We start from the raw sequence: 18,976 nt of genomic DNA on the forward strand, positions 1-18,976 counted from the left end.
ACCGAGAAATTGATCAGGAGCGATCAAGACTGTCGGATCCGCCTCTCTGGCTGCGCGCTCCCGACACAGGGGGAACAGATTTTCACGGGGGAACAGAATTTCGCACAACAGCTTGTCCTACAGCAGCCACCTTAGCTAGCATTACGCACTTGAGTTGGGAGAGGTTAGAAAACAGAACTCAGTTGACTGCAATCTACTGGTGAGATTTTACACACAGTAACTTTAAATTTGTCCTGTTCTTTGCAAGTACAGGTAAATAGTTTAAATGCTGTAAATACTGATGCAAATATTAGCAGCAAGCTACTGCAAATTTTTGTACATTTATTCATGTCTTTGGTGAAAACATAAATGAACTCAAATGTTCAGGTTCAAATCGTTAATTTACATGTTGTAATTTCAGTTTAGACATTGAACATTGTGGATGTGTGAGTGTTAAGCTTTAATGTGCAATGGACCACCGTGACAGAGACTCCTGTAGCTGTTGCTCACGTCCACCCAGCGTTCACCTTCAGAGTGGTTGTTGAACCAGTGTTCAAAACAGCAGCAGTCCTATGCCTGTCTGGCACAAGGAGTAGGTAGTGTGAGTAAGTGTGAAACAACTGATATCATAGTTCACAGAAGACTGACACAGGTGTCTGAGTGTTGGGACATGGAGTTACATTTCACAGTTTAAAACAATATAATAGCAACCAAGCTGAAAGTATTACACTGTAAAGCTTAATATTCACAGTACCATAAATATTATTACTGTAAAAATAACTGCTGCTGTAGTTTAAAGACGCTATGCTGCTTGTTAATTGAGCTCCCTGTACTACTGTGCCTCCTTTCTTACTGCATCCTTTTGATTTTTATTTATAAAAAGTATAGTTCATATATTAGTACACATCAAAGTATTACCTTTTTACTTTCCTTGCATATATTTACTGTATTATTGTTACAGATATTAGCTCAAATGGTACAATTTCTTTACCCAGACTGGCCAGAAAATTGTGGCAAACCAGCAGTGAAACCTAATACAGCCACCACGAGAGTTGTAAATGGTGAAGAGGCGATCCCTCACTCCTGGCCCTGGCAAGTCTCTATGCAGGTACTGCCACCTGTTGTGTCTACCTGACAGTCAGTGACAGAGCAGATCTTCTCTTCTAAAAATATTCACATCTCTCTTTTTCAGGCTTCACCAATGTTACCCATACCGTACATGCACGGCTGTGGAGGCTCTTGGATTCATGAAGAATGGATCCTCACTGCTGCTCACTGCTTCATGTTGTAAGATATAACTATAACTATCTGAATTATTGGAATTTAAGCAACACACAGTTCTTGAATGTGGTTATTACTGATAAACTGGAAATTACAATGCATCAAATGAAAGTGTGAAAACAATGTGACTCTGTGCTCCTGTCTGAGCTATCATCTATATCTGCAGCTCCCCTCAGTTTAAAGCTCTCATTATAATAAGTTTAACCCTTTTGATGTTTAACAGCAATAAAAACACTTTCAATGTCACTCTTTTAGCCTGAAATTTGATGGGGAATCTTCAAAGGTATATAGTGCAAAAAAGGAACAGAGGTCATATAGAGGTGAGAGGGAGCTTTAAACCAAGATCTATAATAGGGTGGTATGGTGGTTCATATACAATAGGGTATGGTAGTGCAGTGGTTAGCACTCTTGCCAGACAGCAAGAAGGTTCCAGGTTAAAATCCCAGCTGGGGCCTTTTTGTGTTAAGCTTGCATGTAGTCCCTGTGCCTACATGGTTTTCCTCTTGGTATTCTAGCCTCATTCCACAGTCCAAAGACATGCATGTTAAGTTAAGTGGTGATGCTAAACTGGCTGTGGATATGAGATATCTGAATATCTTAAGTGTACAGGATAAACTGGTGTATGAATGTATGGTTAAAATCTGACTTGCAGTTAAAAGGGTTTTGAGTGGTAGGAAGACTGCAAAAGTGCTCCATAAATGCGCGTTTATTACATTAAGGTTGCACCTAAAAGCACAAGCAGCTGCAGTGTAACAAAATAATCTAAAAATAAACAAATTAGAGTGAATTTTTCCTGAGATAACTAACTGTGAGCTAACTGAGATTAGAATAGAGCTAGGTTTGGGGGTCATAACATTATAAAGGCACCTGAGCTGCCATTTCAGAGTGTGGGAAACACATGTGCACGCCCCACATGCTTAATTAATGTTGAATTATTATTGATAATTATAGATGGTAGTTATAAGGATTTTTATAGCAGTGTGGATAGTGTTTAACGGTTGTAACAGTTATATAAAATCAAAATTGACTGAAACCATACTGTGAAGGCATGAAATCTGAACAGTATTTAAGGATTAAGTTTGTGGTTTATCTGTCCAGCATGCATTTTGGCCGCTTTGGTTCATTCTCACTGCTCCCATGGAGTTTTGTTCAGAGAAAGCCACAGTTAACAACTAGCTAGGTGAACATCATGGACTAATCAGTAGGGACCAAAAAGCTGAAAGAGCCAAAAGGCTGCAAAACAGCTGTAGGGAAAATTAAAACCTGTCCTGTCTCCTTCACATTTATCTTCTACTTGATTTCCAGCCCACTGAATATACCCTCCTTCTGGCGCATGTGCCTGGGGAAGCACCACATGAACTCCTCCATGGACATTCCCTCAACAGAGGAATGCTACAAGGTGGATGCCATTATCCGCCACAAAGGATTTGTCTATGAGCAGGATCGCACTGACATCACCAACGACATAGCCCTTGTGCATCTGGCCAAACCTGTCAGTATGACAAGAGAGATCAGCCCCATCTGCCTCCCGAAGCCCGGTATTGTGATACCTGCTGGGATACCGTGCTTTGTCACTGGCTGGGGAGATGAGAAAGGTAGAAGCAGTCACACATTTCAGTTTCCTGCTAAAAAAAAAACAAACCCAAAAACATTCTAGTTGTAATGATATACCAGGAACTGTCAGTGACCTTACTGAATCTCATGTCTGTGATGATATGATAGTAATGTAATAAATCATGAGTCCAGCTCTCCTTCAGTCTGTACTTGTACCAAAATTAGGAACATCCTGTCTGAGTGACAACGAAAAACTAGTCACAAAAGACACACGAGTGCAAACAGTAGGCACATTTGTCATGAAATAACAAGAGAACAGGCCTCACCTGGACATGAAACTGCCTGCCAATTACCTTTGAGCCTGTGAAAATGTATAAAAATGGTTGCAAAAAACAACTAATGCAATACTTTTGTTAAACCCCTTGAATTAAAGCTGAAAGTTTGCACATTAATCACATTTAGATTGTTTTATTAAAAGTCACTGTGGTGTTATACACAGGCAAAACTACAAAAATTGAATCTCTGTCCAAAATCTTGGGGACATACTGTAGTTAGGGCTGGATCAGTGACCCTGAACCATTCTTAGTTACAATGCTGTGATGCTATAGGCTCAGGCTGCTGGGACCTCCCATTTAATCTCCATTCCTCGCTACTATTGCAACTTTTGTCCGCTTTCTTCCATGGTTTGTAATTTTTTTTTATAATGTTTGTGGTTCCTGGTCGCTCTGTGATGTGTTACCTGCCCTCTCTAAGTCTGGAAATTGGAAATCTCCTCCTCACAACAAAAAAGATGCCTACTTTCTGGCATCCAGCAGCAGCAGCGATGACTTTAGATTTGAGGTTCCACTGCAAATATTACTAGGTGGTTTTCAGGTGTGGACTGATTATTGAGAGAGATAAGGAGAGCTGGAAATGTATTCATCAGTATGTCAGTGTTAACATCTGCACATTCTACAACATGCACTTTTTTGATTTTAACTTTTTCATTTAGGTAACCTGTTCCCCAAAGTGGCTGAGAAGCTTAATCAGGCAGCTCTGCCTATTATTGACTTCCAAACCTGCAGTAAGCCTGTTTACTGGTGGGACACCCTCAGGCCCTCCATGATCTGTGCTGGCTACGAGTCCCCAGATGAGCTCAAGTCAGCCTGCCAGGTTCGATGACACGTATAGAAAAGAATATCTGTCTGTATTAGGGATGCACTGAGGTAAACTGATATTTGGATACTTTGTTGGAGCATCAATCATCTAAATAGACACGCCGGAAGTTTTTAAGAGACAATGAGACTGTTGCTCACTGCCACAATTCTTTTCAAGCTATTTTGAAACATTATATAAGCATGCTGGCCTCTCATCATCTTTTATGCAACTCCCTGAAAACACTTTTGTTTCCAGTCATTCAGCCTTGATCTCAAATGGCTGCTGCCCACTTTGCGGGCATAATTAGACAAAAGACCACAGGAACATTATTTGTCTGCCTTAATGAGCAGCTAGCCAGAAATCTAGTGACATAAAAACACTGGGAAGATTTATATCGTAGGAACTTCATAAAGCATGACTCTGACATTTGCCTCATGAAGACTTTGTCAGGTTGTTAATAAAGACTGACTTTTACTAATTCAAGGGCACGGAGAGGATTTACAGTGGCTGCCAAAACCTAATGTTCTGCCATGCATCATAAGTAGATCTTTGCTGATTTCTTTGTCCCGCCTTCCTGTAGGGTGACTCCGGGGGTCCTTTGGTCTGTGCCACTGCTGCTGGAGCAAACACAGCCTGGGAGGTACACGGCATTGTCAGCTTTGGACCTCAGGGCTGCATCAGAGACAAGAAGCCATCAGTGTTCACCCGCGTCTCCGCCTTCAGTGACTGGATAGACAGCAACATCAAGAAGTATATTTATGAAAGTGGAAAATCTATCTAGAGATAGAGATTATGGTATGTTTGGTTCACCACATTTTTTCTTTTTCCTTTAAAACCCCCCTGAATGTAACAAATGCTGACTGATACCACCAAGCTTTGAAGCATCTTGGTTTGCTTCCCAGTGAAAACATAAAAATATTTAGTAAACACTATATTAAATATTGCCTGTATTTTTCTACCCAATAAAACCACCCAACATTATAAGGAAAAAAATAAGTATATTTGTAAAATAATGTATAAATAAAAAATACAAGCCTTCCAGTTACTGTTTCTTTTTTTTTTCATAATGTTGTGTTTTCATTCAGATGTTTAAATGAATTTTAATGTATATAGTAAAAAAAATAAATAAATCAAGGTAAATCTCAATTACAGTTCTTTTCAATATAATTTAATTTGCCAGTTACTTTAAAACTGGAACCAGAAAAATGCTTATTTAAATCTCAGATACTGCAAATAAAGCTTTAAAAAAAATTAATCACTGTCAATGTGATGCCTCTATATGAAGCTTTAAAGCTGATTCCATTTTCTAGGTGTAGTTTAATACAGCATCGAGTAAAACATTACTTTGTTTCTCTTCCAGTCACTGATTAGCTCTATCCTCCGGTAGATGAATGTTGCAGCACATATTTAAAGTTTTTTAGCCCCCCCTTAATCACATGACCAGCCAACTGAGCCAATGGGAGAACTCAGCTCAGATTTCAGCCTAGGAGGAGAGGAGGGGGGGGTGGAAAGAGGGAGGAAGAGAGAAAGAGACAAGCACTAATCTGTGCTCAGGGTCTAGACAGCGTATAGTCTGCCGGTTGTGACAGCACTTCCTTAAACTCTTTCTGTGGCTGGATTATTTGTGTTTTTGGAGTATCTGAATGGCTCGGTGTGCGGTGAAAGAGATTCCCAACCCTGGGAAAAGTCCAAGAGTGTATCCTAGAACAGAGTGAGGAGAGGCAGGAGGGAAGACAGCAGCACTTTTTCTCCTCATCTTTGCCTGCAGTGCCGGCATTTCTTCTGTGCGAGAATGGGGGCAGGAGCTATGACCATCTGTGTGAGTAGAAACTACAAAGCTAAGAGTTGAGTTCTCATTCAACCTGTGATTAAGGGCTTAAGACTGTGTAACGGGGCTGTTCTGCTCAGCGTCAGTCCACAGACTCTTTTATGATGGAGTGTGTTGTCTCTTTAAAATGTCCAGGAGGGACAAATGTTCCTTCCCTCAAGTAAATAACTTTCCCTTGCTCAGCTAACTTTTATTACCCAAAGCATGACTCACAGGGTTACAATGACCACTTTCCTTGCTTGTAATAAAAAAAAAAAAATCTTTCTCTTAAGTCAACACTAACCTCACTCTAACATCTTTAAACAACAACTGCAGAACACACACACACACACACACACACACACACACACACACACACACACACACACACACACACACACACACACAAAAAGCCCCACTGTATGTTTCATACAAACACTGGTCATTTTCTCCAAGCATGTGGTCATTTCCAGAATTTTTTTGTATTAGGAAATGGAAATAGTGTCATTATAAGCACCACACCAACATGCCTTATTTTATTTCTTTTTTTTAAATGTTTTTCTTCTTGCAGTAGTTACTTTGAGCTCTGCAGCTGTTGCTTGGGGGTTCCTGTGGTGCTTTTCCTGCCAGTTGCTTCAATGGCCACCCACACAGGGAGGGAGGGAAGAAGGGAGACTGAGACAAGGGAGGTGGGGGTGGAGGGTGGAAGAAAAGGAGGGCACATGCTTGGACTTGCTATCCCCTTCATGAGCAAGTAGAAGACATGCTAGATGGCCTGTACTGATAGTAGTCTACTTAGAGTCAAATGTTTTTAAGACTTGTTCGCTCACCCAAAGAGTCGGGACCCAAGTATTCCCACAGAAGGGAGGGGAAACAGACCTTCCCTCATGTCCCTGTCAGTAAGTTTCCTTTTCACTGTCAGATGCTGAAGGATGGGGGAGGGGACGAGCATCATTAGGTGAATCACAGTCAACAATAGAGGCTATGCAAATTGATAAGGGGAAAATTAACAAACCCCCAAAACCTGCTGTAAAATCGTTCGTTTCACTGTTCCCCTGTTGCGTGAATGCAGAATGGGCAGTGCAATTCAGTTATATCTGTCATGTGTACGATAGTTAAGGCAGATTTAGGGGATATGTGCTCCATAAGGCCCTTTACAATCAGACTTGGCTCAGACCAGCTTAATTTCTTTAAAACCAGCAGCAGGAGTAGTACAGGAAACCAGACTGTAACTCTGAAAGGTCCAACTGTGGCCACATAAACTGTGATGCTGACATTATTACCAACGGACTGCTGCGCATATACAATGCAGCATTATTTAAAAAATATATTGCCTTCTACCATGCAGTTAAAAAAAACATCCTGACCTTCATGTGTATAACTCAGTGCGGTACTATTGTAGCTTTCTTGTCTTCTCTAGCCAAACCTTTCTAACTTATTTACACCTAAAATCTTCACATGTTTGAAAGCACAGCACTTCCATGCAAGCATAAAGCATTTTGATTCAAAATGCAAGTGAACTAAAGCTCCATTTTTGTCCTCAACAAGAAGGTCCAGCTGCATTCGTTTGTGAATCTTATGTTCATTCTAGTAACCATTAGGACATATGTATCCAGCTTCATAAATGCTGGTTTAAGTGGTATTGTATGGTGTATTAACACTGTCAGAGCATCTGCCGTGCCTAAGATTTTGTCTCCGTACCCATCTTTGCACCATCTGTGAGGTGGGTTTAAATCAGCACGACTGTAGTGTCTTAGCAAGCGGAGTCAAAGGAAATAAATTCAGTATTAGTTCTACATTCCTGACACATTACACACACTGTGCCACCATGGACCTTACTGTAGCCACATTTTAACCCAGGTCTCTTGTATGAGTCAGTTTTGAGCTCTGTGTTACTCAGAATTGGTGGAAGTAATCCCTCCACCTCACCCCCTGGTCTCCTAAACCTACAGCAGAACTTCATTACATTGAATTTACATTACTGTGCAAAAGTCTTGAAGCACCCCTTATCTTTATATTTTGCTAAGAAAATGGGAATTAGGTGCAATGATTTATTGAAAAATGTACAGTCATACAGTACCAGTCAAACATTTGGACACTCACTCATGCATATAAGGCAAAAACTGAGTTTGAACAATTCTAACAGTCTGTCACTGATTTTCAGTCCAGTTCTTGTGTAATCTGGCATACCTCAGCCTTTTCTCTCTGTTTCCCTTCCATAAGAACGGCTTCTTAACAGCCACCCTTCCACTGAGCCCATTTCTGATGAGGCTTCAGTGAACAGTAGATGGATCAACTGAAGGATCAGACTTTCAGATACTGTTCATCTGCTGTAAATAGTTTTTTTAGGTCTGCCGCTTTTTCAGCTAACAGCTCTTTGGGAATCACCTTGCTGGTGCAAACATGCCATTTGTGATCTTTGGCATTTTTCACAGATTCAATGAAAGTAATGGGAACAAATAATGTGTTTTTGCGGCAGGCTGCTATTAACAAATTGCCTAAAGATACGATTTAAAATTGCCTCTTTGCTAAGTTGTCTGTACTGATTCATCCCTTGGGTTAGGTGTTTTTTTTAAGCTTGAGTGACGAGTGAAAAAGCAGCCAATGGCCAAAGAAAAACTTTGAAAGACCTCCAGAAAGCTCTCGACCACTTAAAAAAATGACAAGAATGTCTGGATCCTTGGAAGCAAAATATAAAGAAATGAGGGGTGATTCAAGACTTTTGCACAGTACTGTAAAGAGAAAGACAACAAATGAGTCATAAAGTCTCTGTATGCAGAGGCAGAGACCATGGGTCGCTGTTTGCCTCGATACGTTATCAGGTAAACATTATGTTCCGGCTTTGAATTGGCTGAGCTTGGCTAAGAGCGCACACGTTGTAAAAGATAAGTACATCACCACAACTACTGTACTTAAGTTCAATTATGAGTTACTTCGAGTATTTTTTGGTACTTGTCTACACCTAAGAGCAAAATGTTGCACTATTTATTCTTTTACATTCAATGTGACATATGGATTTATATCTACTGTATATGTATTCAACAGTATATGAAGTAAACAATCATACATCAATAGCATTAGAAAATTAAACATTTTTTTCTATATTACATTTTGTATTCCTCAATAAAATAAATTTCATTATACTTGTAGTACAATGAGCCTCTGCTTTTAGGTGGAAATCTTATATCTGCCAGTCTTGGACGGTACCCACTGTTCTGATATCCTTACTATCATTCAGATTCCTCATGGCTGGGTATATACCATATGTGCTTCGCTAAATGTGTGCTCACGTGTGTGTGTGTGTGTGTGTGTAACCCTGGCAATGCCTTAAACCAAAAGTGTTGCGCGGTAACCTGATATTTGTCGTAGCAACTCATGCGCAGCCAGCCCACCTCTTTATCTTCCTTCCAGCTCTCAGCACCCTGTAAGGGCATGGCAGTGTGTCTGGAGGAGCTGTGCATGCAGTCAGCCACTTCATGAGCAGCATACACACCTTTTAGTCACCTTTAGGGTGAAATGCACTTTCCTCCATAACAGGTGTCTAAAAAGATGCCGCCTGCAGGACTGCAGTCTGTCTCCGTAGTGTCGGTGTTTGACTGCTGCTTTCTGCTCTCCCTGCAGCACAACAAGGCAGCTGTGCAGGTCAGAGAGGACATGAAGAAGATGGTCCAGATGCCCATCCTGAGACCCAGGGCAGTGGCAGCCAAGGACACCAAGCTGTTTGGAGTGACTCTGTTTGAGCTGCGAGAGCAGGGGCTGGTGGAGGATGGAGTGCCTCTGGTGGTGCGGAGGATGGTGGAGTATCTCCGCAAGGACGGTGAGGCAATAAGAACACACTGAAGCAGAAGCGCAGTCATTGATTATCTTTTGTGAAAGTTCTTTTTTTCTCTTTGAGCTCTAGCTGAATACATTTAGGGTCTCATGTTCAGAAGATGGTGCACATACATTTTTAAACTTCCATTGTCACTGATATTTTTTTTCTTTTGTTTACTTGTTGGTTGTTGTTTTGTTTTTTTTTTGTATTGCATAATTTGCTCTGAATAAATTATACAGTTATAGGATAATCAGAAACTTTATCATGACAATCTATGCTGAGCATCTCTTGAATCTGCTTAATATCAGATGCATAAGAAATAAAGCAGAGGAGTGATTTAGCTGGGTTAAAGAAACTTAATGCAATTCAAAAATAATTTGCAGTGAAGCAAACTATGTTTGTTTGTTTTAATTTTCTTTGCTGCTGGTTTTATTCATTTATAACATTCACAGCAAATGCACTTTAATAGACTAACAAAATAACTTAAGTGATTTCTTGTCATTGCATGCATTATTAATACATATCACTTCACTCTTCACTTAGTTACACTAAGTGGATACACAGGTACAATGATTATTTCAATACTTTGCCATTTGGTTTTCCTGCAGATAAGAACAATGCAAAGTTGAATGGATTTCCAGAGTTTTAAAATCCCCAATTTTCCATCATCATCCGAAAAGCAAACACAGAAACTAGAGGAGCCTAAATACAAAATGTTTTTCACTGAGAACAATTCAGAAAACCAGGTTGTTACTAAATAAATGAATTTTATCATAGGAATTCATCAGTGCTATTTTACCTCAGATAATAATCTTACATTGACAAAACATCAGTGCAGTCTTTAAAGTAAGCCAACCGATTAATCAAAAAAAAAAAATGGCACAGCATGTATTAAAAATGAATCAACCATCACATGTAGTTAAGAATCAAAATTTTAAAATAAACATTGCGCTGTGTTGACCTACTTTATTTTCTGTAGTTCTTATGGTTGACCACTAGATGTCCCTACTAGAAAATGATATCGTTACTCTGGTCCAATATATATTTGACTTAAGCTCCATGTGCAAATATTTGAGCATGTATTTACACTTCAGACTATCTCATAACAATTTAAGGTAAGCATCGAAAGAAAATTTTTAATTCCTTCTGTGTAAAAAAAAAAAAAAAAAAAAAAGACATGGATACATTATAATGCTGAGGACTCCATCTTTGAGGTTTCTTCCTCCAATAAAATGCCCTAGAGGTGAAATTAAATTTTTGTAAATAGTACTTAGAGCAATTCAATTCTTTTTTTTTTTTTGATTAATTCATTTATTTTTATGTTTTATTGTATTGTATTTTTAAAGGCTCTTGATAATCTAAATAAAGACAGCGACACTTGTTTCTGGATAGTAGTTATTGGGCAGAAAGTAGTTCCATATAACTGCTCCTATAAATATATGTATATTAATCCACTATTTTGTCACCTTTTGTGTAACAGTTTTAGTTATTATACATTAAAAACAAAATCTCAACAAATGTATGATATGACATATTAATCTCTTATAATATATATATTTATTTTTAATTTGTGCAATAAAATAATAAGTGTAGCAAAACATGGTTAGTAACAGAGACAGAACCGCTACTTTGAACACTTAGCGACGCTAACTAGCAATTAAATCAAAACAGGTATTAACTGAAATTTGAGTTGCTTATTTCATGTTTACAGCCCCCAGTGCTGCAAGCGTAAGGTGCTCGACACACGGGGAGCGACGTCGCTCGCTCTCCATTCATTTCCTATGGAGCTTGTGCGATGAGGCGACAATCGCTTGCCCTCCTCCAGCTAAGCGACCGGCGACATTCGTGCATGTGAAATTTCGAGCTCGTACACGTAGACGTGCACACGCGACCAGGCGACGCGACACAACAAAGTTGGAAAATGTTCTACTTTTGTCGCTGTCGCGTGGCACTAAACCAATCAGCAAGAGTTTCATTGACTGACCAATGAGCGAAGAGTATGCTACACGCTGCAGTCTGCAACCACTTTCAGCACGAAGGAAAGCATCGTTTTAGCTGTGTTTGACTTTCCTATATTATATGACACTTCACACAGTGATTATCGAGTTACACATAAAAGGCAGCCGTATGGGAACGTGTTGGTGCAAGACTAACGTTAAACAGACCGATAGAGAGGACTTTTCTGCTAATATAGGATGAAACCGAGGTTGTCTTTTTCTTTTGTAGAGGAGACTTAACAGCAAGATTTCTGTCAGTTCCAATAAAATCTTCAGACTCATCTTTATTGCCGTGTCTGACACGGACTGCTTTGAAAATGTCTAAATCCCTCCAGTTTCATAACCAATCACATTTCTTGGAGACGAGTGACGTAAGAGCGCGATTCGCAAAGCTGCCGTCGCTATCGCGTCCCGTGTGTTCGGTTTCACCCCAGTGGCGATGCGACCCATTCGTCGCTGTCGTTTGTCGCTCCCCGTGTGTCGAGCCCATTTGCGGAGTTGTTCGTTCATGTGCTGGAAAATAACCAGTAAGTCAATAAGCCATAATATAGTCTCAATGCAACAATTAGACTAATCAAAACAGCTGTTATGCTAACACGGATAAATATCTTCGCTGCAAACATTTAACTATTTAACACTAAAACGGGTCCACTACTACATCGTTTAAACAACCAGCTAACAGTGAGGTTAGCAAGAAAGCGCAAATACAAAGGTAAATATGAAATAGTCCCTGAAGTGTAACTGGTAAGTTACACTTACCAGTTACACTGACTCATAGCAAGGTTAAAACTCACTTCGTTGCAGTGACTCAGCATGTTTTTGTTCTGCTTATTATGAAAGAATAAATGGCAGTTAACAGTTATATTTTTATATTTTTGATGGTGCCCTTTTTTATGGACCAAATGAAAATCCAGACTTGATAGTAGTACTACAGGACATAACAGTGAGTCAGAAAAATACCTGCAAGTCACAGTTACAATGCAGAACTTACAAATGCTTTGTTTTCCTCTGAGGATGGACTGACTTTACCAATATAAAGAAAGTCTGCTACCAAGGAAAAGATAAATAGAAAGATTTAGTAAAAAATATGTATATGTTTTGCAGCTTTCATTAAAAACATAATTATTAAGACGATCCAGTTAAGGGCCTAACTTATTACTAACTTAGAGCCTATCTCTTAGGCTCACCACATGTCTTAACACTTAACTAAAACATATTTCTGTATCTTTCCCTTTTCTCCAGCACTGCATCGGGAAGGTCTGTTCAGGGTAAATGGGAACGTCCGTGCTGTGGAGACCCTGAAGCAGCGTCTAGAGCGCGGTGAGGATGTGGACCTGCTCTCTGAGTCCGATTCCTTGACTATAGCCAGCTTGCTCAAACAGTACCTCAGAGATCTGCCCGGGGGTCTAGTAGACTTGACAGTCCAGCAGGCACTGATACAGCACTATCAAGGTAAAATACCAACATGTGGTCCTACCTTATGTGCTTATTTTTCCAGTGGCTATGTACTAAAATTATCCTACCACATGTAGTAGATCGGGTTTCTTTTTTTTTGACTGCCATCATGTGATCAACTAGATATTATTGGATTTCTAATGTGATGTAGATCTGGGTCATGACTGACTGGGATGATAAGCAAGACCATCTTTAGGCGATGAATTTTGCATTAGCTACGCAGTCATCTACAGCAGGTGGTGCATTTATAGATGCTCTGTGTGTGTGTGTGTGTGTGTGTGTGTGTGTGTGTGCGCGCGCACGCGTGTGTATGTGCGCACACGTGTGTGCGTGCATGTGTGTGTTTGTGTGTGCGTGCATGTTTGTGCTTGTGAGTAAGAGAGTGTGTGATATGAAGGTTGACAGACCTCAGAGGTCATAAAAGGTAAAGTGAGTCATTTGCAGGAAAAGCATCTGTGATCATTCCCAGCTTCGTTGCTGGGTTTAAACTCTTTGATGGGAGTGTGTACTGTAGCTGTTGCACTGGCTTTGCTTTCCTCATGAACATCGGCCCGCATTGTGAAGCTGCTCCCGGCAATAATTACTGAATAAAATTATTTTGCTGGCATTTGTTAACTTGTTTTGGTTTCCGCCAGGCATTTTTAATTCATTTATCTGGCCAAAATCCCAAACAGTTGGTGGTTAAATCTTTCTGAATGCGAGGATTTTCTGCATTTTACATTTTAACATCATTACAAATTGAATAGCTTTCAGGCTTCTTGGGTGTTTTAAAAATAACTTGCTACTGATTTCAGATTTAATTCAAAGAAATTAAGAGTAGTATTTGCCTTTTATTCTAATTTTTAAAAAAGTATCATTTATAATTCTGTAAGCAAAACATTATATCTGAGAATTGAATAATAATTCATTGCAGTCCTAAACTTTCCCCTACAGTTGCTAGGAAAACAATGTTTTTGCAGTACGAAATGATACTCTTATCTGGACAGTTTAGGATTTGCAATGTTGAATGGCAGTTTAAGGGCATGTAAATGTATAACACTTTACCAGAACAAACGTCACAAAGTGATTAGCAGTATAAAATAAGGAAAAGGCACAGACACAAGAACTAAAACATAAAAAATTGGATAAAAATAAATAAAAGTATAGTTGGGTCTCAGACTTCTTCTTAAGTTTAATGGAAGTGAGTTCCACACCTTCATAAACAGTTTCTTTTGGTTCTTAGCCTGGATCAAGGCCTCACCGGCAAGCAGTGGTCAGTAGATCTGAGGGACCTGCTAGTTACATACAGTATGGATGTAGAAGCTTACTAATACAGGCAGGCATCTGACCTTGAAGAGCTCTGAAAGTGATCACCTAAATCATGACTTGAACTCTAAAATTTATGGGGAGCCAGTGTAGAGAGGACCTAGTGAGAAGCCTCACAGCAGCATTCCAGAGTGTTGGTAGGCGATCCACGGATCATTTGCTCAGGCGAAGGAATGTTGAACTGCAGTAATCGAGCTGTGATGAAATAAAAGCAAGTGTAATCATTTCCATTTGAGATTGAGACACACACATTGACATGGGCTATGCTCCGGAGATGATAAAAAAACAGAATCATTCGAGACAGTCAGCGTGTTTCGACATCAAAACTGAACACCAGATCAAATGTAACATCCAGATTTCTGACAGCTGAGAGAACTGAAAATGAGATGGGTCCCAGATTCTCAATCACCACGGGCACAAAAACTGATGTGCAATCTTTGTATTGATGACTGGCCTCATGCAGCTAAAATAAGTTTAATTATATATTTTTCTATATAATTTTTGTTATTTCTTTACTTTATTATATTTTCTGTACAGTTGTTGCAAATATTTTGACATTTACATGTTCATTTTTCCTCCTGTTAATTGCCTATTTTTGCAGCCACTTAAAGTTTTTCTAATTCTACAGAAGCAGCAATTTAGACATCATGGAAAAGTATATGATAACGTACTGTACACAGTTACATTTTTTATGTACACATGAATGCAGTAACATATGTATCCTCAATCAGCTCTTTGTTTATAAAACCCAGACCCTAACTTGGTTAAGTCAAGATCTTAAACACTATATAAATACAGACAAACAATACATTTTCTATAAACCATGAAATACACTTATAATGTACATATAGGTGGACACATGCATACAGAATCTGAACTTTACCCAGCTGTAAAAGGAGCAGCTGTGAGAGCTCTAGGCGATTATTCCCCCTCTCCAAACTGAGACAGATGTACCCACATACCCACTTTCACACGCATGCATGCACATTCACATAGACCTACAGTACACACTCACAATGTTTGCGTCACTAAGTCATTTGGGATCAGCGGTCATATCCGTTTATCCAACTCTGACCCAATTATGTATCCCAAGTAAGAGCATCAACATATTTTCAGGCAGTAATGCTCAGGTATTACTAGTCACCATAACCCAAGTTTAGATATTATTGCAGAATGGTGGATGGAGCTATTACTGCCTCCTGGAGATGTTCTGTAATAGTATTTATTATACTTGGAATTTTACTTTGGAGTTGTTAATTAATTATGTGCAAACAGACCTAAGCAGAATACCTGTTAATGAAAAACTTAAAGCACAAGTGCATTATTAACTGCTCTGCTAAAGTTTGTTAGCCAGACATTTCAGAAACTACACAGGTTAAAGTTAAGAAAATATATTCTGACATCTTGTGTATCTGTAGAGTATGGTGATGATTGCACCTCAGATGTGAGACACCTTCTCCTGCAGCTTCCCGACATCCACCACAGTCTCCTGCGCTACCTCTGCCACTTCCTCACCCTCGTGGAGAGCAACCACAAGGACAACCGCATGACTGCCCTCAACCTCGCCACTGTGTTTGGGCCCAGCGTTTTCCAGTGAGTCAGACATTTCTTTAGGCTAGATGTGGTTAAACAGTCAAAATACACTCCTGTGCACCAATCCCAGCATCACTGCAGGTACTTCTTGTTGCCTTTTGATTTTTAAGCAAACGCTGTGCAATAAAAACAGTTTATTGCAGGGCTAACACAGATAATTATTTATGCTCACATTAACACCTACTGCTAATTTAAAATTGCCACTTAACCTAACGTGCATATCTTCAAACTATGGGAGGAATGTGGAGTATCCGGAGAGAAAACAGCCTGAGAATGTGCAGACTTCACACAGAAAGGCCCTCCTTGCTGTGAGGCAGCACAGTGCTGCCTGCCATACCTGGTGCCTCATTTATAAAAATGTATTTATATTTATGCTTTAAATTAGACAATTTTATATTTCAAGATCTATTTCCAATAGTGTCCCTAGTGTGGGCCGTAAAAAATGTTGAGAGTGAAAATGCTTGTTTGACACATGCAATACACCTACACAAACAACAGGAACATCGCTTATGTCCTGTCTGAGGCAGCATTGCTTAGAGCAGTGGTTCTCAAATAGTGGGGCGCGCCCCCTTTGGGGGGCGCGGTGCGATACCTGGGGGGGCGCGTGTGACCCTGGGGAACAGGCTTTTTTTTGGGGGGCCGTACTAGTATAAAGTGTAATTGCGCATCCACTACAGTAGGCGGCAGTGGCGCTGTCATTGTTACTTCTGTCACGTTTGCGACAGTGCAACATTTTACGACTTACAAGACAACAGGTTTGCCTTGGTTAGCAGTGTTGAGTCAACAGAAAGCTCCGACTGCGTTCTGCCTATAGCCTCCGTTATTCAACATAACAACCCCCAACATGAAAAAGTTTTTAACAGGGATGAAAAGAAAAGCGGAGAGAGACAAAGATAATGAGACAAAAGAAAGTCACCCGAAAGCTAAGACGAGGAAATACGACGAAGCGTATTTAGCGCTTGGCTTCACTGTCACTACAGTTGGAGAAGAGGAAAGACCGGTGTGTTTGCTGTGTCTAGTTGGTCAAACATGTTTACAGTTTAAACAAGGATTTATTTATTTTTAATTTCAGGCAATGATGCACTTAAAATCTTTTCTGTTGCAGACTTAAAACACGATTTAATAAAGTTATTCTTTGTAAGTTTGACCATATGTCTTTCTTTTTTTTCTTTAATTTTAATAAGGATAAAATGTTATGCAGAGATGGATAGTCACAGTGGGGAGTGGGGGGCGCGAATAGTTTTCTTCTTGCTAGGGGGGGCGTAACAGAAAATAATTGAGAAGCACTGGCTTAGAGCGAGATGATGATGTCAAAATGATTTTTTGTTTTTTTTATAAATACTTTGTTTTACAAAGTTTTCTGCTTTGTAGTCTGATTTATAAACAGAGCTTCTGGCTCTGTCACATTTGCCTTACAAGTAAAAGATCCCTGGTTCAAGACCCAGACCCAGCTTCATGGGGTCACAAGCTAGTTTGTTCCTAGTCACACCCTCAGGCCTTTATAAATGGTAATGTTGCATCAGAAAGGACATCCAGTATGAAATCCAGTGCTTGGCCAACAGGTGGTGCTGTAGCTTATAGAGTGAGAAGAGAAGCAGATTGTCAGGAGAGCAAAAAAAAGTCATAGATAAAACTTGAATCTAGTGAATGATTATAAATTAATCTCATTTTACATACAGTACCAAAAGTGTTTGACACTGAGAGGACAACAAGCATTCTTTAAAAGATAATGCAGACAGTAGTATTTTTTTTAATTTAATTAATTGACTTCAGAAAACCAGTCACTTTGACTTACTTGTGCGTTTAAAACACAGTGCACACACAATGGTTCTCTGGCCCTTCTTGGTTGTGTTGCATGATGGATGATGGATCTAAATATTTAGGCTTCATAAAAGTTTCACACATCCCAACCTTTATCTGTTTGCGGATGTGAAAATGTTTAGAAATAAATTATGCAGTATGCGGTCTCATATGCTTCTCTCAGGCTTCTGAGCTCAGTAGCTCTGTTCTCAAGTTTTGAATTTTCTGTTGGGCTTACCAGGCAGCCAGTTTTAAATCATACTTATTTCTCAACATGTAACTCCACTGATCTCCAGGCTGGTAACAAATGGAAATCTTCAGTAATAAATTGGTTTGTTAAGGCTGGGAATACCATGGAAACTGAGATCAGGGAAACTGGTAGTGTTTCATATTGTACAGCCTGTTCTCTTCAACAAAGGCTGTGCCTGTCTGTGTTGAGGTTATATTGTTAGACTTACAGATAGGCTGTGTGAGATGTAGCCCAGCATACAGCTCACAAAGCTGTGCAGTAGTATCATACAAACTTGTTATAGAAGCTGGATTCAGCCTGACAAACTGGTGACTGGCTTTCCATTTCAGCAGCACAATTACAGCTCAGTCATGTTTGTTCAGTACAAATTCTCATTTTTATTGCTGCTGCTACAATCATGTTCAAAGGGACAGTCCACCCATGAATTCAAGTTATCCATTTTGATTGTTTTTATGTGAGCTGCCCAGTTTTGGAAATACTGGCTCTACAGATGTCTGCTTTGCACTTAAATTTAATGAAAGTGAATGTCAGCTGCCACAAATATCTCAGTCTTGAAAACCTCTGCTGCACTGTCTCTTTCTATAAATCCTAACCCAGTTACTCAAAAAAAAAACTTGTCATTTGTGAGCAGTTTTATACAGAAACAATTTTTTTCTACCAAACTACACATCCATCTGTATCACTTTACAGAAACCGGTGAACATGGCATAATGTAAACATTAATAGCTTCCCCTCAACTGAACTGTAATGTTAGCTAGCTGCATTTTTTGGCTGGTGAATGTAGACAGTAAGCAGAAAATACACTCACCGGACACTTTATTAGGTATGCCTTGCTAGTACTGGGTTGGACCCCCCTTTTGCTATCAGAGCTGCATATCCATGGTGTGAATCTCCCATTCCATCATCACATCTCAAAGGTGCTCTATTGGATCTGGTGACTGTGGAGGCCATTTGAGCAGAGTGAACTCATTGAACTCACAGGTTTAGAAAAACAGTTTGAGATG

The 18,976-nt window shown here is 39.6% G+C and overlaps 2 protein-coding genes across 7 annotated transcripts in view; both read left to right on the forward strand.

The window, feature by feature from the left end:
• The first annotated feature begins 512 nt into the window (after nt 1-512).
• Nucleotides 513-4,804, forward strand: LOC115780251 (chymotrypsin-like elastase family member 2A). Its single transcript, XM_030729348.1, has 6 exons — nt 513-584; nt 975-1,087; nt 1,172-1,266; nt 2,566-2,855; nt 3,806-3,966; nt 4,532-4,804. Exons 2-6 carry the CDS (start codon nt 1,082-1,084, stop codon nt 4,730-4,732), a joined length of 753 nt encoding a protein of 250 aa, XP_030585208.1. The 5' UTR covers nt 513-584; nt 975-1,081; the 3' UTR covers nt 4,733-4,804.
• Nucleotides 4,805-5,501: 697 nt separating this feature from the next.
• Nucleotides 5,502-18,976, forward strand: part of fam13a (family with sequence similarity 13 member A) — a 54,223-nt gene continuing 40,748 nt past the window's right edge. For 2 of the 6 annotated variants that reach the window (XM_030729307.1, XM_030729314.1), the window contains exons 1-4: nt 5,502-5,770; nt 9,380-9,575; nt 12,812-13,021; nt 15,748-15,922. In XM_030729307.1, the coding sequence (XP_030585167.1) occupies nt 5,744-5,770; nt 9,380-9,575; nt 12,812-13,021; nt 15,748-15,922 (608 nt within the window). In that variant the 5' untranslated portion in view covers nt 5,502-5,743. Of the gene's footprint in view, nt 5,771-9,170; nt 9,576-12,811; nt 13,022-15,747; nt 15,923-18,976 lie in introns of those variants that run through there. The other 4 variants (XM_030729336.1, XM_030729298.1, XM_030729320.1 and 1 more) reach the window with 4 other exon arrangements.

Source organism: Archocentrus centrarchus, chromosome 1 (genome assembly GCF_007364275.1).
Source record: "Archocentrus centrarchus isolate MPI-CPG fArcCen1 chromosome 1, fArcCen1, whole genome shotgun sequence".
Classification (NCBI taxonomy): Eukaryota; Metazoa; Chordata; class Actinopteri; order Cichliformes; family Cichlidae; genus Archocentrus; species Archocentrus centrarchus.